Source organism: Abramis brama (assembly GCF_963993115.1).
Source record: "Abramis brama genome assembly, chromosome: 16".
Lineage (NCBI taxonomy): Eukaryota > Metazoa > Chordata > Actinopteri > Cypriniformes > Leuciscidae > Abramis > Abramis brama.
In genome coordinates this window covers 12,169,501-12,196,202 of record NC_139978.1, presented here as the reverse complement: position 1 = coordinate 12,196,202, position 26,702 = coordinate 12,169,501, and the positions used below count along the sequence as shown (strand labels likewise).

Here is a 26,702-nt window from a genome sequence, read left to right as displayed (position 1 = left end):
AACATTAATCTTGCACAAAAAACATTATATTACACTTAATTTTAGCATTTACTCTCCCATTAAAGTGCCATCGGCAAAGCATGCTGGGAAATAGACATCCCAGCCGTTTCAGTTAAACTTAAGTTTGTTTAAATTAAAATAAATCATTTTATAAAACTCAAAACAATGAAACAGTTCAGCTTACTTAAAATATATCAGTTCTGTGAACTTGAAAAAAAAAGAAAGTGCTAAATACTCATAAAAGTTAATTTGACTGAACTAATTAGTTTAATTTAAGTTTGTCCTACTCAAACCAATTAATTATTTTGAGCGCAACTGTTGATTGGATTTTGACAGTAAAGAGCCCCGCCGCCCATGCACACACACCAGGGTCGGAAAATGAATGGGGGCTCAGGGCAAAAACGGCAAAAAAATTCATAAAAATGCCCCCAAAATTCAAGATATATAGGGCAAAAAATTTTCCTGTATGAGTTCTTGTTTTTATTATTTATAAATATAGAGATGTAGAGTGCTGTTTTGTTACTGAATCAATCCGCGGTTTTGAACAAATGGTCTAATGAATGACTCAACCACTCATTTATAAATACGGTTAGTTGCTTTGTCCCTGAAAGAATCAGCCGTTTTAAACAAATCGTTTGACTGAATGATTCAATGACTCACTCGGTAAGACAATGATTTGCCAGCACCCACCCAGCAAGCAATTTTGTGTTTAAAAGACGTCTAATAGCCGTCCAACCCAGCCCAGACGTCAAGGCTGAAACAAGGCAAAATTTGGGCTGTCAGTGAAAATTTAATAGACATCTAAACCATAGCCCAAGAATAGACTAGTCATTAGATAAAGAAATGAAATGAGTGAAGAAATTAAACCAAACACCTTGTAATCACTGTTTACTTTGCCGACATGATGTAATATCATACATCTCGCAAGTTATTTTGCTAAAAATTACGTAACCAAATTCAAGGTTATTTTGGCTAGAAGTGGGTTACTCATAGCCGGACTATATCGGGTCTATAGTTAACCTAGACAGTGAAATTACGACTTTTGCATACTGGGCCACTGGCAGGTTTAGTTTCATTAGAATTTTTTCCCCATAATTTCTATCTAATGCCTGTGGCTAATAAAATCATACCTGCGGTCCACCATGTTGCAAGAAAGACTGGCCGCACTTGCCCAGATGTCAATTGAACACGATGTTATGAGATCTCTGGAAAATAATGATAAACTTGTCAGAGCTTTTGCAAGTTCTAAACGTCAAAATCGAAATTACACATTGTGATGTGTGGATAGTGGTATATAAATATACTGTTAAGAGTGAAATATGACTTAACATTGTTTCTTTGAAACGTGCTTCCAAATTGGAAAGGTCGCCTTTGGAATTGATGAATTCTCGCCTATGAGAAATGGGTGTTCCGTTAAAAAATGGAGGCAGATGAATGTCTAGTCAAGTCACCTTTATTTATATAGCACTTTATTCAATACAGATTGTTTCAAAGCAGCTTTACAGTGACAACAGGAAAATGATTCAATGATGCAAACAGAGTTCATTTAGGTCTAAAAGCTCTAAAAGAAAACTTTCATTGTTCAGCTGAAGTCAGTTAGTGTTGATTCCGTTGTTCCGTTTTAAAGATCATCAATTATCAAATTAGTTCATTTCATCTATAAAGCAGTTCTGCAGAAAAACAGTGATGTCATCGTTCAGCTCAGTTCAGTTCTCATCAAAAAGAGTCAGTGCAGTCAAATCAATAATATTGATATATGTTGAATATTGTGTGTCCCCAACTAAGCGAACCTCTCCATTCATCTGTGTCTGTCATGAATGTGCGCTTTAAGGGCGGAGTTTAACGTCTGTATGATTGGAGAAGTCCTGCATATGTCATCATAGAGAAGTCTGTAGAATATCCACTTATGACATTTTGATTAAAAATTTTTAAATGTAAGAATGATATGCATTTTCATTTCATGCCGAATTTAAGAAGATAATAATTAATCCACACCCACAGAGTACGTTTTGTTTATATGCGTACAGTGAAGTTCGGTTGCCTGCCGCTTTCAATGCTCAAGCTCAACTCTGATTGGCTGTCAATGTCGTAATTATTCATAAGTTGTTCTGAAAATATTTCTGAAAGTGATTCCAATGATATCATTATTCTATGGAAGCTTGTTTCCGCCATGCACTGGATAAAAAATAATGAAGGTAATTGTGACTTTTTATCTCACAACTTGGCTTTTTTTTCCTCAGAATTCCATGATATAAACTTGCAATTGTGAGTTGTAAAGTCAGAATTGCGACATAGCCTATAAACTCGTAATTACGAGAAAAAAATCTGAATTACAACTTCATATCTCGCAATTCTGACTTTATAACTCGCAATTGCGAGTTTATATCTCGCAATTCTGACTTTATAACATAAGAAAAAAGTCAGGATGTCGAGAAAGTTGAGATGTGACTCGCAACTGTGAGAAAACAAGTCAGAATTATGAGATATAAAGTCGCAATTACCTTTTTTATTTTTTATTCAGTGGCGAAAACAAGCTTCCATATTACAAGGGTGCTAAAGGCGCACCAGGGTAAAAGACGCCTTTGATTTTCATTTTCCTCTAAACCACTAGATTGCACAAAAACTTGCTACAGCACTTTCCAAAATATCCGCTTTTCAAGATGCACCTTAGAGATAATCACCATATTTATAATGAAACCATTATTTAAAAATATGATATTAATCATATCATATAATAAAATATAATTTATTATTAGCCTGCTACTGTAAATCTATAGCCTATTAAACTATTATGGGATCTCCAATGCTTTCAGAATCCTTCTTTTTTTATATATATAATTTTGTTTCTGTATTTTTAAAATATATTTTTATATTACTATATTTTAATGACAGTATAGTTATTGAACAAAAATGAATTATTTTATTTATCAAAATAAACAGAAAATTGTACAAACTTTGCTAAAGTGATTGTTTTGAACAAATATTAACTCAGACTTTTAAAAAAAAAAAATTAAATATTATTTTACCTAAAGTATTGTATAAATAATGTGTGCCCACCTTGCCACCTCATACATTTATAAGATTTTTAAACAAAAAATAAAAATAAAATATTTTCACACAAAATCTATAGCTCCCTCAATCTTCAATACATTTTTTTTCTGCATTCAGTCACACTGGAGTATAGTGAAAAGCACATTTAGTTCCGTTTTATGTTCTAGAATTAGAACGATTATTAAAATGTCAGTCGTCCTTGGTGTAGCCTGCTGTAAACAGACCTTACTGGTTTGTTTTTCTCTTTTTTTTTTTTTTTCTTTTTTTTTTTTTTTTACAATTGTCCACGTTTTAAGTATTTGACAGCTGGATGCATCAAAAGTTTATTCCAAAAACAACTGTGCCACAACTGATAAAACACACTCTGTAAAATCTGAAAATAAATCCCGACGTAAAATCCACAATGGTGTCAAGCGCTAAAATACTTTTCCAAAGACACGCTGAACTCCGTGTTCGCGGAGGGGTTGGACAGGGGGGCAAGCTTGTGTGTGTGCCATCACGAGTGCTGTGTGTGTCTTGTAGCATGTCGCATCAAACTTTTACCCCCCACGGACGTGCTCAGTCTGTCTCCCAAACTTGCGCAGACTTGCATTATGTCAGCTCGCGCTTTGCCACCCCATTTGCTGTAGCTGTACTGCTGTGCGCGCAGACAGACTTATCAATCAAACGCGGCTTGATGGATTCTTCAGAACGATGGAACGATCGCCTCAGAAGAGCTGCGGAGTCTCGGAGCGCTTTTTTCTTTGACATAAGGGTATGCAAAGAGTGTAAATGGATGAACGGTTGATTGATTCTCGCCAGCGATGTTGTTGACAGCAGGAAATGTGTTTTGCATTGACTGTGTTTGCATGGGAATTTGCACGGGGCATGAGTTATCGAGCAGGAGTTTGGACCTTAGGCGATTCTACATAATGATGGCAGGTCGGAGAAGCCGAAATTCACTGTTTAACAGCCGTTACCTGTGGAGGGCCCGCAGAGAGAGAATGTACAACCACAACAAAACAAAACATTACATATTTAGAAAGGTTACAAGGCAGAATAAAAATGTTGTTCCTGGCAAAAATCAATTTTTGTTGGATAATAAAAGATTTATCACTCAAATTGTTTAATGGGTGGTCGTCTTGACACTCAAGCCAAATATATAGGTGATACCACAGGGTTCTAACATTGCTGACTGTCCTTGACAAAGGCCCTGTGTTTAGGTATCACCATTACTAGAACTGGCAGAGAGATTTACATAACATAAGTGTGTGTGCGTGTTTGGAAGAGTGTTACTAAGACGGGTATCAAGACCAGATATTGTCAGAGCTCTCATCAGGGTATCTGTGGTGAAAAACGATCCTGTCCTAGAGATGGTAATAATGCAATGGCTGCACACAGTTTTCCTGTCAGCTTTACTTTTCCCCCCTTACTCTCTTCTTCACTCCCTGCCTTCCCCGCAACCTCTCCATTTATCTGTGTCTGTCAGTATTTCCGGTGGAATGACCTACAAGGACATACAACTAAATAAAGTTCTTCTTCAACATCTCTCAGAGTATATGGAGAACATATGCACTTTATTGTGGGTTCTCACTCTCAGCATGAAATGTGCTATTCTTGAGTGTCATTCGCCACACAATAAACTTTTGTAATGTTTCACAATGCAACTTCAAATGTGTTAACTATTACAAAAAAAAATGATATTTAGGTGACAACATCTTTGTCCTTCACATTCCTTCATAACTAGTGAATGCCAGTATTTTTAAAACTGCTGTCACTTTTCAAAATTCATTGTTTAATTGAGCTTCTGAAATACTTAACCTCACAAAACGTCAATCTACATCTGAAGTGAACAAACTGAAATGATAATGTCACAATAAGAAAGCATTTTGTATCCCGTTTGACCCATATCATTTAAAAAAAAAAAAATGATCAAACCAAAAGTCATTTCTAAAAGGTAACTTTTAGATTAAAGACTAAACAATGCTTGTTCATTTTGAAATCTATATGTAAGTGCATTTTAATAAAGAAATGACATAACAAGCCGTCATTATGATTATGAGAACATAAACAAGATTTGAAATAATGTTACTTTAAGTGCATTTCAAACAAAGTTACTTAAAACTTTGAGGGAATATGGTACATTCGACGATAAACACATAAATAAGAGATTTTAACAATTGCGCTATATACGCACACACACTCAAAAACAATCAAATTTTGTTTTCGATCATTTCAAAAGTCATAAAAATGCGATAAACACTGCAGCAATAAAGTTAAAAAAAGCAAACATGACGGCATGTGTGATTAGCCTCTCCTTCAAACACGAAATAATCGTTGTAGACACTTTTTCACTTCTATTCAAAACACACATGGGGGTCCCATTACATCGCTGTAAAGCTTCTTTTAAAAAAAAAAGGGTTCAAAAGCAACCATGAAAAGAACAAAAAAAAAAAAAATCCATTCTCCGGAGACAAACAAAACCATTAATTAAAACAAGCTCTCAAACATCAATCTCTCTGCCTGTCACAAAATTATCATAATCTGGGAATGTTAAGAGTCTGTAGAGTAAACAGTTAATTTAGAGGAGTATTAATCAAAAAGTCTGGCTTTCTGTACCCCCTCTGTGCTGTGGCACTTGTACTTTTTCATCTAGCACACTTTGCACAGAGTGGGGGCAACTTTTACTGCACTTTTTCACACGTGTGCTTAAAGGACGCCATAGCAGTTTTCATGAAACCCTGATTCCCTTCAGTATTTTACTGGAAGGTTTAATCCTGAGACAAGCATTCACTATGTTTTGGTATGACATCCAATATATTTTAAAAACACAATATTTTCATAAATGGATATATTTTTTAACAGAATTTTAGTATTCAGCACTCACGATGTACAGATAATGCAAGTAAACCTGAGGTATCTAGGCTGTTTTTTTTCCATTACAGTGTCATTAAAGGAATAGATCACCCTAAAATTAAAATTATCCCACAATTTACACACCCTCAAGCCATCCTAGGTGTATATGACTATGTTTATTAAATAATATCCTGGTTCTGGTACTCCAGTGGGTTAATAAATGCCTTCTGAAGTGAAGTGATGGGTTTTTGTAAGAAAAATATAAATTTTTACAACTTTATAATCACTGGCTTCCGGCAACGGCCGTCACACGTTACCAAGAGAGTCGAGTTCCGGCGGAAGGGTGAACTCTGATCCGACGTTTCACGTAGGAGGAGCCTACGCTTAGGTGAGAATTGCCGAACGCGGAAGTGCAGAGGATAGAGCAAAACAAAATGGCAGTCATGAATTAGAAGTCTAAAACGAGAAGTTTCAAAGAAAAATGTCAGAGGTTTTCAATATAAAAGAAGAGGAGCTAGGCCGGGTCAGAGGTCACACTTCCGCCGGAACTCGACTCTCTCGTGAACGCATTTAAGGCTATTGCCGGAAGCCAGTGATTATAGTTTAAAAGTTTTAAATATGGATATTTTCCTTACAAAAACCCATCGCTTCACTTAAGAAGGAATTTATTAACCCTCATGAGTTTTATGGATTACTTTTATGATGGATGGATGGGCTTCAGAAACCAAGGTACCATTCACTCCCATTATAAAGCTGGGAAGAGCCATGCAGGGGATTGTTTAATATGACTCTGATTGTGTTCAGCTGAAAGAAAGTCATATACACCAAGGATGGCTTGAGGGTGAGTACATTTGGAATAATTTTCATTTTTGGGTGAACTATCCCAAGGCGTAGTGCCAGAAGTGTTGAGCTGTGGGGCTCACCAACGCTATCTCACGACCAATTCGTACGAATTCGTACGAGTGATAAAAAGGTGGCTAATTCGTACGACCTCACTCGTACGAATTTGTACGATTTGTCTAAACCCACGTGATGGGTAGGTTTAGGGGAGGGGTCAGGGGTAGGTCATTCGTATGAATTCATACGAATTGGGCAATTCGTAAAATATGTACGATTTAGCAAAAATCATACTAATTCGTACGAGTGAGGTCGTATGAATTCGTACGACTTCGTAGAATTCTTACGAATTGCCGTGAGATCAGGCTGGGCTCACACAAGTGATGCAGGTTTGAATCTAGCCTGCAACCTGTTTTCACTCCGATTCGCCGTTTCTCTCCATGATCTCTGTCTAATAAAAGAGGCAAAAGGCCATAGTAGTGAAAACATTAAACAAATCTACTGAGGACGTTTGCCCTGTCTATTATCAGCCCGATCAATCGTCTGTGAGCGCTGTAGCTGCAGTAAGAGGAGAGCGGGGCAGAGATGAACAGATGGCAAGAGACTATCATAGCAGTTGAATGTTTATTCACAGGTGTGTTTGAGGAGTGTGTGTGTGTGTGTGTGTATGAGGGAAAACTATAGAGAGCTAGAGAGAGACTGCTTCTGTAATAATGTTGAAGTGGGTGTATAATGTGAGTATACAAGCTGTTAATCTCTCCCGTGTAGCTGTGTTTAAATGCGTTTATGCTTCATTAAGCATGCATTACCTGCTTCATTACTGCTGTGTTGCAACCACAGCCAGTGAGTCTCATGCTCCGAGTGTGGGTGTGTGGAAGTTCATCGCTTTCAGAGACTGACCTGGGCCTGACGGGATACACTGCCACACCAGCTAACTCCTTAGAGTGATTTACTTTTTTTCCTGAGCTTTTTCTTGCTTAAGTTTCACTTGTGTGTTGAAGGTAACATGAGGGTGGGTAAATAAATAATGACAGATTTTGCATACATTAATACACAAACGTATATACATTGATTTCTCTGGTCACTTATGTCAGACTTTTCCAATCGTTTAGCCTAAACCTAACCCTAACTTTCATTTTTTGAGTGCTAAACTGAAATTTCAAAATCCAATCAACAAATGAATGACAGATAGAACTAAGTCCCTGCTCTACATTTTATTCTGTAATCTGTTGCACTCGGATGTATATCACAATACAGGAAAAAAGTGCTGTTAGTTTCATTGTGATTTTATAGTGGAAAAAAAGTATAAGAAATGGTGCCTGTTTTGACTGTAAAGTTACTTGTAAAATTCACAGCATCTGGGTTAAGCTTCATTCACACCAAGAACAATAACTAACAATATCTATATTAGCATCCACACCAACACACAATAATATTCTGTACAGGCTTTATAGGCTAACACAAAAGAAGATATTTTGAAGAATGTCGGTAACCAAACAGTTGATTGGCCCCATTGACTTCCATAGTCCCCTCAACTGTTTGGTTACCAACATTCTTCAAAATATCTTCTTTTGTGTTCAGCAGAAGAAAAAAATTCATATAGGTTTGGAACAACTTGAGGGTGAGTAAAAGATGACAGAATTTTTATTTTTGGATGAACTAGCACTCAGGTACGGGTTGTATGCACAGGGTTATATGAAGCATTACTGTTATGTGTGCATGGTTATTCACAGGATGTAGTCTAATTGTGAGATTGAGATTGTATGAAAATATTAAACTTAATTTAACCTTAAAAGTTAAAGAGTTATATCCAACATAATACAAATTATATGATAAATCTCCCACGCAGGGGCGATTCTATATTAGGATGTCCAATGAGGATATGACATATATGGGAGGATATGAAAATAATTAAATATACTATTTGTATACTATTGTAGGCAATACAGTTAGTTCTACACTACCTATCAAGTCAATCCCTGAATATTTAGTGGAGGATTTCTGTCACCTGATGGAAAACTTTTAACACTTTTATTATGAAAAAGTTTCCCATTTTGAAAATGACCACTATAACCAGTAGATGGCTGCAGAGGACCACTCAGTATTTCATTTGCCATTTCCACTCCCTTTTATAGTTCTTTTGAATATAAATTAATATTAATATATATATATATATATATATATATATATATATATATATATATATATATATATATATATATATATATATATATATATAGCAATTGTATTGCACTGAATTATGAAGTATAGCAAAAGATGGAAAAGTCAAGTCTCATGCCAGTTAGATGAAAGGAAATAGGCCTAAATAAATAATTAGCCCAGATTTTACAGTGGATGGGGAAACCTACATGAATTGTTCCCGCATCATATTATGTAAACTGCATTTATGACAAAGAACAACACAGATGCAGACATCAAAACAATATATCAATAAATGCACACACGTTGTCCTCTGCTTTTGCCGGCACTACGCTATACGGATTGAAGAAGACGTTGAATTAAGCAGACCATAATACGGGGACGAGCCGAAAGCCTGCAGTTTCATAGGCTATAAGTTTTAAAGGGGACTGAGGCGATCACAATTAGTGTACATTTTAGTTAATCGCAAATTTTAGGGGGGCTGGGTGGAAATTTAGGGGGCTAAAGCCCTTCTAAACTAGTGATGACACTGCTCTCGTGGTAAAGAGTTGTGAAAAAAAATTTATTTAGGTTTTAATCTGTTACATGATAATTTGCCCCAAAAGAATTGACATAACCCCTTGACGATATTATAATATTGATGAATATTAATTGTATTAATATTTGAAGATTCTTTCCATAATTTTTTTCCGTCATTTTTTCTTTTTAATTATTTCTTTATTTTTTTGGTAAAAACAGTAGGCTATTAGTGTTAAAACAGTGGATTAAGGACTTTGAAAATGGAACGCAAATGTATTTTTGTATGAGATTGCGTATATGTTTTAATTTGAAATTAAATGATTGATAAATTGATAAATTAATAATCTTAATTTAACGACATGGCTAATGCAAGAAAAAGCTATTATTTAAAAGAGTATGAGAGGAATCTTATGTTACATACTCAACTGATGGAAGAATGATTGAGAGAATGTCACAGCACTCTCATAAACCATCATACCTCACACCTCCAGATAAATAGCGACACCTTCTGGTCACTGACTTCTTTTAGGGAACAAGAGTGGAATAAGAGACTATGGGTTGGATTAAAGTAAACTAATTTACATGCATGGCTATCGGAAACTCAAATGCAAACGAATAGTAGCAATTTACTGAGAAATTGTATATATAGTAATTTGTTATTACTATAATAACATAATTTGTTATTATTATAATCAGAAAAACGATATATATATATATATATATATATGTATATATATATATATATATATATATATATATATATATATATATATATATATATATATATATATATATAAACGTTAACATAAAATTAATTCATAATTCAAATTCATACTGAAGCTATTTATACGGTGAGGTAATTAAATCTAACAATATATATATATGTATATAATATATGACTAATGCAAAGGTCTCGAATAATCATATGATATCAGACCTTTTGTACAGATTGTGTCATGATGACATGCAGTACGAGTTGGGAAGGTCTCCGAGGTTGGTTAGTTTGATAATGTGTAGCCTACTTTATTAATCCTGCCATCGTTTGTGAACGGACAAAAATATCTACAAATTATAATTTTTGTGTAGTCACTTAATTAAAGTCGTACGAACTGAATTAAATAATTTGTACAAAAAAAAAAACTATTGGAAAAAGTATTTGTCTTAGTAAAATTGCAGGACTTTTATTTTGAATTAATCCTAAAGGAAATACGTAGCAAGGTCGTTGGGGAAAAAAACCCCCTGCTAGTATGACGTGCGACACTCACAGTTGGCCGACCGGTCACATAATGTAAGGAGCAGTTTACAGACCTGTGGTATCTCAGAGGATATTCTTCTTCATTCACTTCTTCATTTAGTCTCAAGATTCACAACAGCTGGGACTGAGACATCAAGGCTCTTCATTTTAAAACTGATATTTCCTGTATAAAAAACCGGGCATTAGATAAGAGAGAAGAGTCTAGAAGAAGGGTCACTGTCCTCACCGAAGCGGACACCTGTCTGGCTCTCTGAATCTCTTAAACGCGTTGACATGAGGAGTTTGCCTTATTTTTGCCGGGGGAAGGTTATCCACGGATTCGGACGGGGAAGCAAAGACCTGGGCATCCCAACAGGTGAGAATAACACTTAAAGAAACATTTCATCCAAATAATAAAACTCCTGACATAATTTCCGCACTCTTATGTTGTTCATCAGCTGTCTGACTTTCTTCCGTGAGACACAGAAGTGAGTGTTACTTTTGTTGAATGGGAAAAGGTACAATAAAAGTGTACGGTGGTGACGTCAATGGCTAACATTCGGCTTAAAATGACGATACGAGTAAATCATTTTTGGGTGAAAAAAATTCGTAAAGTAGTATTTTAAACACAAGATGTTACAATCATTTGAAAATGTCTGCGCTTTATGAGTTAAAACTTAAATTTGATATGTCACGCGGAATTAAACCGCCACAATTTGATATTCAGTTTAGTTGTAAAGATCGATGCCAATAAATAGGATAACTTGTTGTAATGAATGTGTTCTTTCAGATAAAGTTCTGCCCAAATTAATCTATTACGTTACGTGAATCCGTAAAATACTTGATTATGAGCCACCAGCCCACCACTTTCAACAGTCAATTATTTTTGCATAATAGAGCAACAGTCCATTCATTTTCTCAAAATGGAAATTGATTTTTTTGTTTAATCATACCTTATAAACCTTTACAGACTTATACTGTGAGCTCTGAGGTTAATCGATGGTATGTTGAAGCCATCAGATTGCATTATTTAAACCATTTTCTTAAATTATATTTAACAGCGGGATGGAAAAACTACATTACCCCTGATTCATCAAAGAACATTACCCAATCAGAGACTTGCGGCTCAAATGACATGATCGAAACAGTCTCTGCCCTAATACTACTTAAATACTTGTGTGTAGATCCATATTTGGCATATATTTTGTAAACGCACATCCTAATAAAATGTTTTCTTTCCATTCCGATCTCAGCAAACTTCCCAGAGTCGGTTGTGGACAATCTCCCCGCTGACATCAGCACCGGCATCTACTACGGATGGGCTCGTGTGGATAACGGAGACATTCACAAGATGGTGATGAGCATCGGCTGGAACCCTTACTACAAAAACACAAAGAAGTCTATGGTATTTCCATGTCAACCTTTCTAGAGGGTGCAAACATCTACAACAGTGGTTCTCAATTCCAGTCCTCGTGACCCACTGCTCTGCACATTTTGTATGTCTCTCTTATCTGACACACTTAGTTCAGTTCATGGAGTCTCTCCTAATGAGCTGATGATCTGGTTCAGGTGTGTTAAATAAGGGAGACATACAAAATGTGCAGAGCAGTGGGTCACGAGGACTGGAATTGAGAACCACTGATCTACAAGCTGAAGAGTTGATATCTTTGCATTCATTAAATGTTAATAGTGACGTAAATAATTAGTACATTATACCTGAGTCTGATATCAAATATCATGCATTTGTCGCTCTGTGTGACAGGAAACGCATGTGATCCACACGTTTAAGGAAGATTTCTACGGTCAGATACTGAGTGTGGCCATGGTTGGCTACATTCGCCCTGAGAGAGGATTCACATCGCTTGGTAAGACGCACTGAGCTGCTCTCTTGAAATCACTCCCACATCACATGATCTCTTTGACCCTGTTCACCCAACCAAACAAACTTGTTCACACGGTTGAATTAACTCACTGCTGTGTCTTCCTCACAGATGAGTTGATAGCAGCGATTCATAGTGACATTGAAGAGGCGAAGACAAAGCTGGACCTGCCTGAACACTTGAAACTAAAAGAGGATAACTTCTTCAGGACATCAGTATTAACAACAGCCAATCAGATCTTGAACGGTCATCGACTGTAACACTCACTGTCATGAGCACATATTTAAAGCCTGTTTATTCCATATTCAATTTGTTATTTATGAAAAAAGATGTCTGTCCCCAAGTGATGCTTTGGTCAAATGTAGGCACTATATGTGTGTGTATGTATGTTCATCAGCTTTTGCTTCTGTGTATATATAGATAAAAGAAGGATTTCAGTTACTAGAATGACTGAGGTATTATCAATGCAGTTCACATTAAACGTCACAGAGCCCTTCCCAGAATTCCATGTTTACCACAGACCTCTCGCAATGATACTGTGTGATACTAAGTCAGGGAGGGTCAAAATATATTCCTCTTTTTGATTGTTTTGTCTCCACCTTCAGTTTAATTTCATTATTGTTTAAGAAAGACTCTTTACATCGATAAAACGCTTTAACAATAGTCAAAATCGGCGGTCCTCCTCTTTGAGGTGAAATTAATGTGTTTTATGGTTCTCAGAGAACTGTGAGTAGAGGTGGAAGTCCAAGGTTGAGATAGAGTTAAAGCCTAGGTTGTTGTACGATGAGTGTATAGACAGAACAAACAGTGAATGAAGACATTATCTGGATGTACATAAGTACTGGAGTGGTCTTACATATTGGTGTGTGGAGTGGACAGAAGTTCAGTATGTTTTGACTATGTACATATGCACTAGTACTAAACCTTCACATAAAATAACGGCTGCCTTTTTTCTTTTCCTTTGGTTAAACATTTAATGGAGTTTTACATTTGTAAAGACACTCAACAAACAGTTGAGTCAAGTTAGATCTTAAGGTTTACAAATGTCTTTTTGATTTACCCGTTTCTCCATGTTGTTTTCCTGTATAATGCATGCTTGAAACGTTACAGCAATCCTCTGTAAAGGTGTTGGTCACATTAGTGAAATATCGTGGGCAAAAAAGGTTAATTGTCAATGGTGTAGCAATGTATGAAGCACAGCTCACACAACTTTCAAACCAATCGGCTTTCTGTTGGTCAAAGCAAGGGAATCACCGTGACCGACTTGAACCCGTTGTGAAATCCGAGGAAATTTTCCGTCCTCGCGCGAAATTCAGATCACGTGGATTCCTATTGAAATGACTTGATTTCGCCACATGTGACCACATCTTAATATAGGCACAGGAAAGCGATACTTTATGTTAATGCTGTAATCCTCACAAATATGTGTAGACAGGACCTTTATATGTTAAACTACTGCTGCTTTAAATGTTCGGTACTGTATGCATGGTTTTTTTTGGTCAGGGCAGTGCCTTAGATATGTAACATACAGTGCACAACCAAGCATTCCTTCTATGTTAATACCTACTTGTAAGCATTAAACAAAAATGCCTTATGTGTTGTTTTACTGTTGTCTGTTATGTAACTCTTTCATGATGTCACATGAATGATAGAGATGGGAAATGTGAACCAGAAATGAATCATTTCTAGTTCTGTGGTAATAGTAACAGATCTATTTTTACATGATCTTGTCAGTCTTCCTCATCTGGTTACGTAATAATTACAGTAATAAGTAATATAATAACTTTCACAAACAGAATCCTGTGATTAGACTCAGTTTGATTTCTGGTATAATTTCCCGTAGCCTATTGTAGCTAAATATTTGTCCATCTTCAGGGTGAGAGGCTGCTGTAAAGATAATATTCTGAAAACAGCTTTAGATATCCTCAAGGCTAAGTGAACTGGCTCTGATTTAATTTTGTTCATTGCACACAATGCCTATAATATCAGCTGACATTAGTAAGGGTTTCCCATGCAATCAAAAAGTTTAGCTGGATTTGATCTAATGGATTACCTGACTCTGCTAATCCTGGGTCACATGTACACTAGGGTTCAAAAGTACGTTTTTTTTTTATTTTATTTTTTACAAGTCGTCTAATCCTATACTGAATCCAACTTTTGAATGGTTATGTACACTCAAGGGTAAATTTCAAGGGTTTGAAAGGTTAGTTTATGGTTTACTATGCTAAATTTATAAAAAATGAATGTGAAATATAAAGAAGATCAGTTCTACATATAACTGCACTGTTATCAGCACTGTTAATTTAATCAAGTAATCAAACTTAACTGACATAAACCACAACAACAAGCCATATTGCCCAATTCATCATGTAGATAACAGGCTGAATAATCAGCTATTGTTTGAAAAGGACTGCCGTCATTACACAATAAATCATTCACAAGGTCTTAATTACAATCATAAAGCAACAGGCATGACTTGAGCATATACTGATGACACCACCACATGATTAATGTAACTTATATTTGCATTTGCACAATCCAAGTGGCTATCTTCCATAAGAGTAGATGAGTTAGCTAGAGTTAGCTAGGAAGAGCTTGTACATTCTACCAAATATCTTCCTTTGTGTTCCACAGAACAGAATAAATGGTCACAAGTGTTTTTTAGAACAACATCATGGTGAATAAATGACAAAATTGTAATATTTGGGTAAACAATTTCTGTAATGGTTGATTGATGAAACTTAGTGGGTTTCTGCATGTCAAAATATTAATAAATAAAGTATTGTTATGCACATTTCAAAGAAAGTAAGCACACTTTTGATGTTTTATGTGATAATATACATCTCATCATCATATTCCAGCTCCACCTCCTCCTCCTCCTCCTCCTCCTCCTCCTCTTCCCCCTCCAACATGCTGTATTTAAACTTCCGATACACTATCCCGTCCCTCCCCATGTAAACGATATCCTCGTCCTCCTCCTCCTCCTGGCCTTCGTTTCGATCGCAATACTCCGCCTGTATACTGTCCTTGAGGGTTTTAGAGGTGAACGGGCCGTCTGGGATTTTGGCATAGCCATTTGATTTGACGACGGGCTTTGTGGTGAACCTTGGCCGAAAATGCAGGAAGAGAAAAATGGCAAGCCACAAGCTCACCAACACAAATATGAACGTGAAAACAACAAGGCCAGGATGACCCAAAGTCGCTGGATCGTTGGTGAAAAGGTTGTAGTTCAGCGCGACAATGCATTCATCTGAGAAAGAGAAAAGTTAAAGGTCACATTTAGGACTGCAGGAGTATTCAATTGTTCCTTGAATAATGTACAAAAGCATAATTTAATAATATCTGCCACTGAGTTACAGTAGTGCTATCTAACGATACAGTAGCTAAAGAATATTATGCGAATCTTACAGATTGATATTGATGGCTCATTAAATGGCATGCAGTGTTGGGTGTAATGTATTAATAAGTAAAACATTACTGTAATTAATTACTTTTCCCATGAAAAGTAAAGTGAGGGATTACTCTTAATGTTTCTGTAATTTAATAACAGTTACTTCTGATGTAAATACTGTGTAGACTAAAACAATTCTTAATAAATCAATAGTGGATTTAACATCAAAATTGAATGTCTAATGTTAAAATGTACGTTTTTAATGTAACCTCCTCCCTTTGAATATTTTAGTCAGTTCAAGAATAATTTATACAATTTAATATTATCATTTATTTGAAAGAATCAGTTTCATTTCTATCTTGTACTGTTCAACTGGTCGAGGTTGATATGGGATTTAGAAAGTAGTTAGTAATGCACTACTTTTTAGAAACAGTAATCAGTACAGTAATCTAATACTGTTGAAATAGTAATTATTAATTCCTTTTTTAAAGTAACTTACCAAACACTGATGGTATGTTGTCATTACATTTCAATTTGCACCTCAGTTTTTAAACTAACAAAAAAAAAATGCACTTACAATAGAAGTTCATGAGTTGATTGTGTCTGGGTTTATGAGCAGAAGTGTGAGCTTGTATTTTTGTTGTCAGTTTCATGAGTTATTCAGTAAATATTAATATAAATATAAAATCATTATCTTTTCTGTAAAGCAGTTTAAATATCAGTGTTGATATTGTTAACTAAAACTATTAAAATGTTAACAGAAATAAAATATCAATTAGAATGTTGCCAAGCTAAAGTTGAAGTGCTAAAACTAAGAACTAAAACTGACATAAAAATTAAAGCTAAATAGAAATATTGAAAAACAAAAGACAAAAGCACATAAAATAACTAAAACTTAAACTAGAATTAAAATGGAAAAATAAACAAACAAAAAAAAAGAACAAAAATAATCGTTTATTTATATAATAATTTTTTTAACATTATAAAATGTCAGTAAAAACTAAATCACTATGAAGCATATAATCAATAATGAATTCATTTAGAGCTTGTACCATTCAGTCCGTGGCACTGGCAGCATTCCGAGTGGATTATTGAGGAATCCCTGAATGTTTCCTCTCCACAGCAGGGAAGACACCTCCCATCCTCCGAGAGGCGCTGAAGAACAGGGCACCAGGTGCAGTTGTAGGGTCCCGGGCCTTTACATTCAGTGCAGGATGGGTCACATGTTCCACATGTGTTACTCTGTGCAAAACACAAAGAATGTTAGAAAGAAAATTAGTCTCGAATAAAGTATCTGGCCAAATCCATTAATGAGAATGAGGTGTGTCCACACACTCAACTATTAACTATTAAGTGTACTTTTTAATGAAGTGAATAAAAGATAAACAAACAAAGAGAAAATTACATTTCGAAAGGTGTTGGTGCCACATTGAAAGTATACACACAGTATAATCAGATTAGTACATGACTGATTTGTTAAATATGTATTTTAAAAAAAACATTTACCACAGGAATGGGATAATCTCCGGTTAGACATGTAGATGAGCAGATTCCTCCAATCATTTTATAACCATCATAACATGATGTACAGGAGATCGCCCCAGAGCCTGCTGATCACACATGACACCACAGACTAGTTTAATCATGTTGAGGTATTCAAATCATATCTTCACTCTGATACAAACAATTATTTTGTCCCTTGTTTTTTTTGTAAAGAAGTAAAAATCAAGGTTATGTTTAGGGACTTGCAATGGATTGGAATAGGGCTTTTTGGAGGCTTTAAATGTAGAAAGCAGAATGTAAAGCTAGCCGTTATTTTGCCATGACAATGAAGTTGTACAATTAATTAAACTTTAAACAGAAAGTGCTAGTAAGTGATTGTTTTACACTAAAAACAAGTGCAAATAAATTAACATCATATTGTTAACATCTTTGTGGTTATACTATTGAAACAGTGAGTATTTTAAAGGCGTCATGAATTGAGAAATCAATCTGTGGATCTTTTGGCATTGACCTATAAAAATATCCTGCAAGTTTCAGAACACAAAACTTCCTCTTTAGTCCAAAACAGCTTTTATTGAAACTAAGCTCCCTTTAAATAACGCGCTCTTTAAATAACAAAAAAAAATATTGCGCCATTGACTTTAGACCAGGTTTCAGTTGGTCAAAGGGTGCAGTCTATTCAGTTGCCTCAAAATAGCAACGCGCCAACAATGTGCCTGAACACACCTCGTTCTCAGACCAGCACGCCCATGGGCGCACAAATGGGTGCAAATGCATTTGCTAATTAAACAACGTGGCACAGGACATGAAAATGATAACTGCGTCGGGCTGAAACTAGCAAAAAACACTTGCCTGTCGCTGCATTGTGCCGGGTGTATGATAGGGCCCATAGTGTGAGTAACAATGTTTTTACCATGTGTTATTATTGCTTTGTCTGTTTCAGATCGTTTGATATTTACTCACTTTACTGAAACTAATGAATTTAAGAACAACACTGCGACAAACAATGGTACATGTGTCAGAGGGTTGTAGTCATGTGATGAGTCTTACCCTTGCATGTTTTACAGGTGGCGTGGCATCTTTTGCACTCTCTGTCCAAGTGAACGAAATAATTCGAGGGGCAAGTATGAAGACACTGTCCAGACTTTCTCAACAAAGAGTATCCTTCTCTACAACTGAGACAGAAACCGCTGCTTCCTAGGCATTCCTCACATGTGTGATCACACGCTTGACATGCTCTGCTGGCATTTACAAAGAAACTGCAGGGGAAATACATATATGGGTTAAAGAATAATGCTTTTTTATTTTGGGAATTAATAAATCACAAAATGTGTAAATTTTTAGTTGCATCAAAAGCAATTCGGTTAGCATTATTATTACACGGCATTTTGGAATAACTGATTCTGATCAATGTGGCAAAAGTTTCAGTATAATGAATCCTAAACTATATATTTCACCTTTGCCTATGCAAAATATCGGTAACACTTTATTTTGATGGTCCCTTTTGAACATTCTGTTGACTATAAGCAACTTTGCAACTACATGTCAACTAACTCTCAGTAGAGTATTAGTAGAATGTCCGCTTAATATCTGATAACTTTTTATTGTTATGGTCCTCCAACAGACACTCTACTGACTATAAGTAACTTTGCAAGTATATGTCAACTTATTCTAACCCTAACCCTACCAATCTACTAATACTCTACTAACACTCTAATGAGAGTTAGTAGATATGTAGGTAAAATGTTACTTATAGACAACAAAATGTGTTAAAGGGACCATCAAAATAAAGTGAAACCAAAATATCTACTTTTGCTACCTTCGTGTTTCAAGTATTACTTTGCAGTTTCTCTCTTTTCCCATCAACGCACATTAGAATAGGATAATGTCACCATCTTGCAAATAAAAAAGCATCTATTAAAATCCTCCAGAAGGTGGAGTAGAAAAACCTCTCTGGCAGTTATGGGACATCTTGCTGCACAAAATGGACGCAAACTGAAATGGTAAAATATTTGTTTCAGCTAGAACAGGATTACATGCTCTGGTGAGCAGTGATAGTGATAACAGCACTGTCTGTTAATGTGAGTCTTATGACACATGGAAAACACCTCAGAGGATCCACAATGTCCATTTATGGCCTTTCAACAATCTACTCTCTATTATATAGTTTATAGATTTTTCTTTTTTCTCTAATTTTTTGAAATGTCTCGTCAGCAGAACAATCCAAAAAACACACTAAATAGCAGTACAACCCACTGAAGAGATGTATGACTATCCCTCAGAGCCTCGCTTTCATTCCTGTTAAAAATTAAAGATAGCACTGCTGTGAATAAGGTCTATTGTGGTTGAAGTAACCGTTTATTTATGCTAATGCTATTGTCATTTTGTTATTTACATTTAAAAATGTTGGCGCCTGTAAGTGTATACATACACATATACACAGTTGTAATCTAAATTGTTCAACCCCTTTTAATGACTTCTGCAGTCTCAAAATGATTCATCCCCCTGAATAAAATCCTTTACAACAGCACAAATCTGCAAAACAGGTGTTGTCTCAAGCATACATGATTTAAATAATCAAGAGCTTCATTAGTTGCACCAGGTGTGCTTGAGCCATAATACCTGAACTGGGTAGGTTTGTTGAGTGTCACGTTTGACAGCATGTTAGAAATATGGCTCAAAATAATGGTCCAAAAATTTAAGAGAATATATTTTCACCCTTCACAAACAAGGAACATGATACAAAGATAGCGAAGGCACTAAATGTTCATAGAGACACCATTGGAAGCATAGTTTGCAAGTTCAAAGTTAAAGGAACAGTGGTTACACTACCTGGACGGGGCTGAAACAGGAAGCTATCAACGGCTGCAACCAGATTTCTGAGAAGGCAGGTTCAGAAATACTCTTGAGTGACTGTGAAAGACCTGCAGCAAGACTTGGTGGCAACATGCACTGATGTTTCAGCTTGCACAGTACTAAACGCATGCAGTTTCCATGCCAGAACTCCAAGACGTACACCACTACTGGCCCAAAAGCACAAGAAAAGTCGGCTCTTGCAGAAAAGAATAATGTCTAAAGTTAAGCATGGTGGTGCTCTGTGGCTGCTTTGCATCCTCTGGAACTGGAAACCTGTAGTGTGTGGAAGGCAAGATGGATTCATTTTGTATATCAGGAAATCCTAGGAGAAAACGTCATGCCGTCAATGAAGCTGAAGCTTGGGACCTTCCAACAGGACAATGATCCCAAGCATACCTCAAATTCCGGCTTGGTTGGAGAAGAAGTCCAGGAAGATTCTATAGTGGCCATCACAGTCACCTGACTTGAACCCCATAGAAAATCTCTGGTGGGATTTGAAGGTGGTTGCAGCACCCAAGAATATTACTGAACTGGAAGCCATTGCTCATGAGGAATGGGCTAAGATTCCTCAGAAACGCTGCCAGAAGGTGTCTGGTTATACATCTCATTTGCAGCAGGTCATAACAGCAAAAGGGTAATAAAGTACTAAAGAAGATTGCCATGAAGGGGTTGAATAATTTTGAGACAGCAGAAGTCATTAAAAGTTGCATTTTCAGTTGAATTTGGGGAAAGCACTTGAAAAATATGTTGTGTTGAGCTGTTTTAATTACTTTTGTATGATTTGTTCATTGCAAACAACTAAAAGTCTGTAAATTTTGCCAATAAACTAATTTGCAATGGGGGTGGAATAATTTCGAGATGTAACTAGATGTATATGCATATATATAATGGCGCTTTTCCACTGCATGGTACGGTACGGCTTGGTTCGGTACGGCACGCTTTGGCGCTTTTCCACTGCATGGTATGGTACGGCTCGGTTCAGTACGGCTCACTTATGGCGCATTTCCACTGCATGGTACGGTACGGTACGGCTCGCTTCGGCTCGCTTTAAATGGTACCACCTCTGTTGAGGTTCCAAGCGTACCGTACCGATACTAAAATGTGACGTGAAAACACTGCAGATCACTGATTGGTCAGACAGAATCATCTCTACCAGCGTCATTGTATTTACGACACGAGACACTAAACCCGCTAGATTTAAATAGCCAGTAGACAACAGCCAGCGCTGTAGCGCCTGTTTTAAAAGTATTTGCTTAAAAAAAAAAAAAAAAAAAAAAAAAAAAAAGAGTATAAACTTCCAAAAAAGAAATGGCTGAATCGTGGTCAGTGGACGAGGTGCACATTCCTCTCGTTGGTTGCCGAGGAGCGGATGGGGAAACACGGAATGAAAAATTCGCATTTAATATGATGATGTCATGGTAGTAGAGACGGCAACTATAACGATCAGTCCCACCCACTTTGAAGCGGTACTAACTGCAGTGGAAAAGCAACCGAGCTAAAGCGAGCTGAACCGTGGCGTACTGAGTCGAGTCGTACCACGCAGTGGTAAAGCGAAGCGAGCCGAACCGTTCCGCACCGAGTCGAACCGTACCGAGCCGAACCGTACCATGCAGTGGAAAAGCGCCATAATATAATATATATTTTAGTAGGTAGGTAGTTAGTAATATATATATATATTCATGATTATTTGATTAATAGAAAGCTCAAAATAACAGCATTTACTTGAAATAGAAATCATTTGTAACATTATAAATGCCTAGTACTTCAACTCCTAATGGCTCATTTAGGAAGGAAGGAATTGGAAGGAATGTCAGTAACTTGTCATTTAGCTGGAGCTTTTCATCCGAAGTGACATACAGCATACTAATTAGAGAGACAGTCCTCCACAATAGAGACTGCGTTACTCAAGCGCACAATGACATGAGTGCAGGACTGTAATGACGACAGATCCTGGAACATCCCAATTGTTGCTTTTGCATGAAATGAGTCGTCAGCAATTCCAGTCTCGCTTCCAGGAACATACCTATATAACAACGTAACAAATTTGCATAATGCCAGCCCATGCTCTTCATTGGCTGCCCGTGAACAACGTCTACTTTGACCCGCCCTCAAACACGTTGTAGTTGTAGCTGAGGCCTGGAAGAGTTTGGTTCGTGTTGTTGAAATGTCCAGAAGAAGCTGTTTTCAGCGCTGGGAATCCACTTTGCATATGCATTTCAAAACGATGAGGACTTGCGCTGGAATTGATATGGAAAAACTAGCTACATAGTTACTGCTTGTATCACTGCATCAAGCGCTGTGGAAGCCTTCGGAGCTGAAATTCAGATATGGTAATAGGCGTTTCATTTCCGACACACGCTGTAAGCAGCAGACCAATCACAACAGACTCGACCGTCTGACCAATCAGAGCAGAGCAGGCTCTCAGAAAGGAGGGGTTTAGAGAGACTGAATCTTCAAACAAACCGTTTTCAGACTCTTTAAGAAATGAAGTGATGCACAATGTATATTATAAGAAAGTGTTTTTTGAACTTGGATGCATGTAAATCTATTTTCAAAACAAAATAAGGAACCTTTAAAATAGCATAGTAGTGGCACTTTAAATAAAACCTAGCTTGATTTTTTCTTAAGAAATAAAAATCAATAAATATTGATATCATACTTTGGAGGACAGGAGGTGAAGCAGCTGTGTCCGTGCAGAAGCAGGCCTGGTTTACAGGTTACACAGTCATTACTGTGATGTCCACGGCATGACGCACAGTTCACGTGGCACTGAATGCACTCTTGCTTGTTCTCATCTACATAGTAACCACTGGGACACGTGGACACACACGTTTGATCTATAAAATGACAAAAATAATGTGTACAACATATTTCATTGAGCATGTATAATGGTAAACTTTGCATTTCTATAAATATTACTCAGTGCAGCTCTTCAGACATCTTGTATTTTGAACTTGTAAGTGACAGCATTTGTGAAGCTTATTTATCTTAAGACTTTTATTAAAACTCATTTCACATTTCAGTTTAGTTTTTGTTACTTAGATTTTAACATTTATAGTGTGATCATTTAGAGAAGTTTAATTTCATTGTCTGTGTTCCCACACTGGAAAATGAAGTCTGGTGTTTAAGTGAGTTCTTACTGAGCAGGAAGGTATTGTGGCTGCAGCTGAGGCACTGCTCTTTGCTCGCGCCCGAACAGCGGAGACAGCTCTTGTGGCACGACTGGCACTGCCCGTCCTCACCCATGAATGTGCTCAAAGAGCAGTCGCTGAAGAACTCACAGTGCCCGTTAACATCTAACCTCATGTTCGCTCTGCAGGTGAGGCACGAGGACGGGTGAGGACCTGAGCACGTCAGGCAGGACTTGTCACATTCTAAAAAACAGACATATATGATATCAGCAAACAGTTGTGGTGTGAGTGACTATCATGATAACATGATAGATTGAATGTTACCAAAACATTTCTTTCTTTCACGCACTCGCTCGCTCGCTCACTCACTCACTCACTCTTGCCCACACTCTCGCCCATACTCACTCACTCGCTTGCTCACTCACACCCACAATCACTCGCTCACTCTCGCACTCACTGTCGCCCACAATCACTCACTGTCGCACTCACTCACTCACAATCTCTCTCGCCTACAATCACTCACTGTTGCCCACACTCACTCACACCCACAATCACTCGCTCACTCTCGCACTCGCTGGTGCACTCACTGTCGCCCACAATCACTCACTGTCGCACTCACTGTCGCACTCACTGTCGCCTACAATCACTCACTCTCGCCCACAATCACTCACTCACTCACCCACGCCCACAATCACTCACTCACTCACTGTCGCACTCACTCACTCACTCACTCACAATCTCTCTCTCGCCTACAATCACTCACTCTCGCCCACAATCACTCACTCACTGTCGCACTCACTCACAATCTCTCTCTCGCCTACAATCACTCACTCACTCACCCACGCCCACAATCAATCACTCACTCACTGTCGCACTCACTCACTCACTCACAATCTCTCTCTCGCCTACAATCACTCACTCTCGCCCACAATCACTCACGGACTGTCGCACTCACTCACAATCTCTCTCTCGCCTACAATCACTCACTCTCGCCCACAATCACTCACTCACTCACCCACGCCCACAATCACTCACTCACTGTCGCACTCACTCACAATCTCTCTCTCGCCTACAATCACTCACTCACTCACCCACGCCCACAATCAATCACTCACTCACTGTCGCACTCACTCACTCACTCACTCACAATCTCTCTCTCGCCTACAATCACTCACTCTCGCCCACAATCACTCACTGACTGTCGCACTCACTCACAATCTCTCTCTCGCCTACAATCACTCACTCTCGCCCACAATCACTCACTCACTCACCCACGCCCACAATCACTCACTCACTGTCGCACTCACTCACAATCTCTCTCTCGCCTACAATCACTCACTCACTCACCCACGCCCACAATCACTCACTCACTCACCCACGCCCACAATCAATCACTCACTCACTGTCGCACTCACTCACTCACTCACTCACTCACTCACTCACTCACTCACTCACTCACTCACTCACTCACTCACTCACTCACAATCTCTCTCTCGCCTACAATCACTCACTCTCGCCCACAATCACTCACTGACTGTCGCACTCACTCACAATCTCTCTCTCGCCTACAATCACTCACTCTCGCCCACAATCACTCACTCTCGTCCACAATCACTCACTCACTCACTGTCGCACTCACTCACAATCTCTCTCTCGCCCACAATCACTCACTCACTGTCGCACTCACTCACTTACTCACAATCTCTCTCTCGCCCACAATCACTCACTCAGTAACATGATAGATTGAATGTTACCAAAACATTTCTTTCTTTCACGCACTCGCTCGCTCGCTCACTCACTCACTCTTGCCCACACTCTCGCCCACACTCACTCACTCACTCGCTCGCTCACTCACTCACACCCACAATCACTTGTCACTCTCGCACTCACTGTCGCACTCACTGTCGCACTCACTGTCGCACTCACTGTCGCACTCACTGTCGCCTACAATCACTCACTCTCGCCCACAATCACTCACTCACTCACTGACTGTCGCACTCACCCACAATCTCTCTCTCGCCTACAATCACTCACTCTCGCCCACAATCACTCTCACTCACAATCACTCACTCACTCACTGTCGCACTCACTCACTCACTCACAATCTCTCTCTCGCCTACAATCACTCACTCTCGCCCACAATCACTCACTCACTCACAATCACTCACTCACTCACTGTCGCACTCACTCACTCACTCACAATCACTCTCTCGCCTACAATCACTCACTCTCGCCCACAATCACGCACTCACTCACAATCACTCACTCACTCACTGTCGCACTCACTCACTCACTCACAATCACTCTCTCGCCTACAATCACTCACTCTCGCCCACAATCACGCACTCACTGTCGCACTCACTGTCGCACTCACTGTCGCACTCACTGTCGCACTCACTGTCGCACTCACTGTCGCACTCACTGTCGCACTCACTGTCGCCTACAATCACTCACTCTCGCCCAAAATCACTCACTCACTGTCGCACTCACTCACTCACAATCTCTCTTTCGCCTACAATCACTCACTCTCGCCCACAATCATTCACTCACTCACCCACGCCCACAATCACTCACTCACTCACTGTCGCACTCACTCACTCACAATCTCTCTCTCGCCTACAATCACTCACTCTCGCCCACAATCACTCACTCACTCTCGCCCACAATCACTCTCACTCACTGTCGCACTCACTCACTCACAATCTCTCTCGCCTACAATCACTCACTCACTCACGCCCACAATCACTCACTCACTCACTGTCGCACTCACTCACTCACTCACTGTCGCACTCACTCACTCACAATCTCTCTCTCGCCTACAATCACTCACTCTCGCCCACAATCACTCACTCACTCACTCACTCCCCCACGCCCACAATCACTCACTCACGCCCACAATCACTCACTCACTCACTCACTCTCTCACCCACCCTCGCCCACATTCGCCCGCCCTCGCTCACTCTCTCACACTCAAAATACAAATATAATTTTTTTTTGCATGAATGCTATTTTAAGGACCAGAGATTTTGTTATATAATGTAATTTTGTATAATTTTGTATATTTTATATTTTTGTTATGCATTTTTTATATTATTAAATTACATACACTAGCGCATCACATAATTACATAACATTTCCAATGTTCTCTTCTTACACAAGATCAACTGATCACAAGTTGATAAAGAAAGAGTCAAAATATAACAACAATTACATTTTCTTTAGACCTTATACCTTTTAAGACCATTTCAGAACTGGTTTCACAGCATGGCACATGCATCTCCTTCCTGTCCAACACTATCTTGTCA

General features: G+C 38.1%; 2 protein-coding genes across 3 annotated transcripts in view; one reads left to right on the top strand and one right to left on the bottom strand.

Moving 5' to 3' along the window:
- The first annotated feature begins 10,623 nt into the window (after nt 1-10,623).
- Nucleotides 10,624-14,110, top strand: rfk (riboflavin kinase). Its single transcript, XM_084087256.1, has 4 exons — nt 10,624-11,012; nt 11,890-12,041; nt 12,399-12,501; nt 12,628-14,110. The coding sequence occupies exons 1-4, from the start codon at nt 10,931-10,933 to the stop codon at nt 12,774-12,776; spliced, it is 486 nt and encodes a 161-aa protein (XP_083943382.1). The 5' UTR covers nt 10,624-10,930; the 3' UTR covers nt 12,777-14,110.
- Nucleotides 14,111-14,797: 687 nt separating this feature from the next.
- pcsk5b (proprotein convertase subtilisin/kexin type 5b) overlaps nt 14,798-26,702 on the bottom strand; it is a 76,907-nt gene continuing 65,002 nt past the window's right edge. Inside the window, exons 32-37 of one of the 2 annotated variants that reach the window (XM_084087252.1) lie at nt 23,407-23,640; nt 22,926-23,103; nt 18,461-18,669; nt 17,414-17,517; nt 16,960-17,149; nt 14,798-15,766 (exon numbers count right to left, since the gene is read on the bottom strand). In XM_084087252.1, the coding sequence (XP_083943378.1) occupies nt 15,342-15,766; nt 16,960-17,149; nt 17,414-17,517; nt 18,461-18,669; nt 22,926-23,103; nt 23,407-23,640 (1,340 nt within the window). In that variant the 3' untranslated portion in view covers nt 14,798-15,341. The remainder of the gene's footprint in view (nt 15,767-16,959; nt 17,150-17,413; nt 17,518-18,460; nt 18,670-22,925; nt 23,104-23,406; nt 23,641-26,702) is intronic. The other variant, XM_084087253.1, reaches the window with a different exon arrangement.

Bases quoted from the DNA above. Each gene is read 5' to 3' on its own strand.
- rfk (XM_084087256.1), top strand. From the start codon at position 10,931: ATGAGGAGTTTGCCTTATTTTTGCCGGGGGAAGGTTATCCACGGATTC. The intron at 11,013-11,889 runs GTGAGAATAACA...TTCCGATCTCAG, and splicing joins AGACCTGGGCATCCCAACAG to CAAACTTCCCAGAGTCGGTT. The intron at 12,502-12,627 runs GTAAGACGCACT...TCTTCCTCACAG, and splicing joins GAGAGGATTCACATCGCTTG to ATGAGTTGATAGCAGCGATT.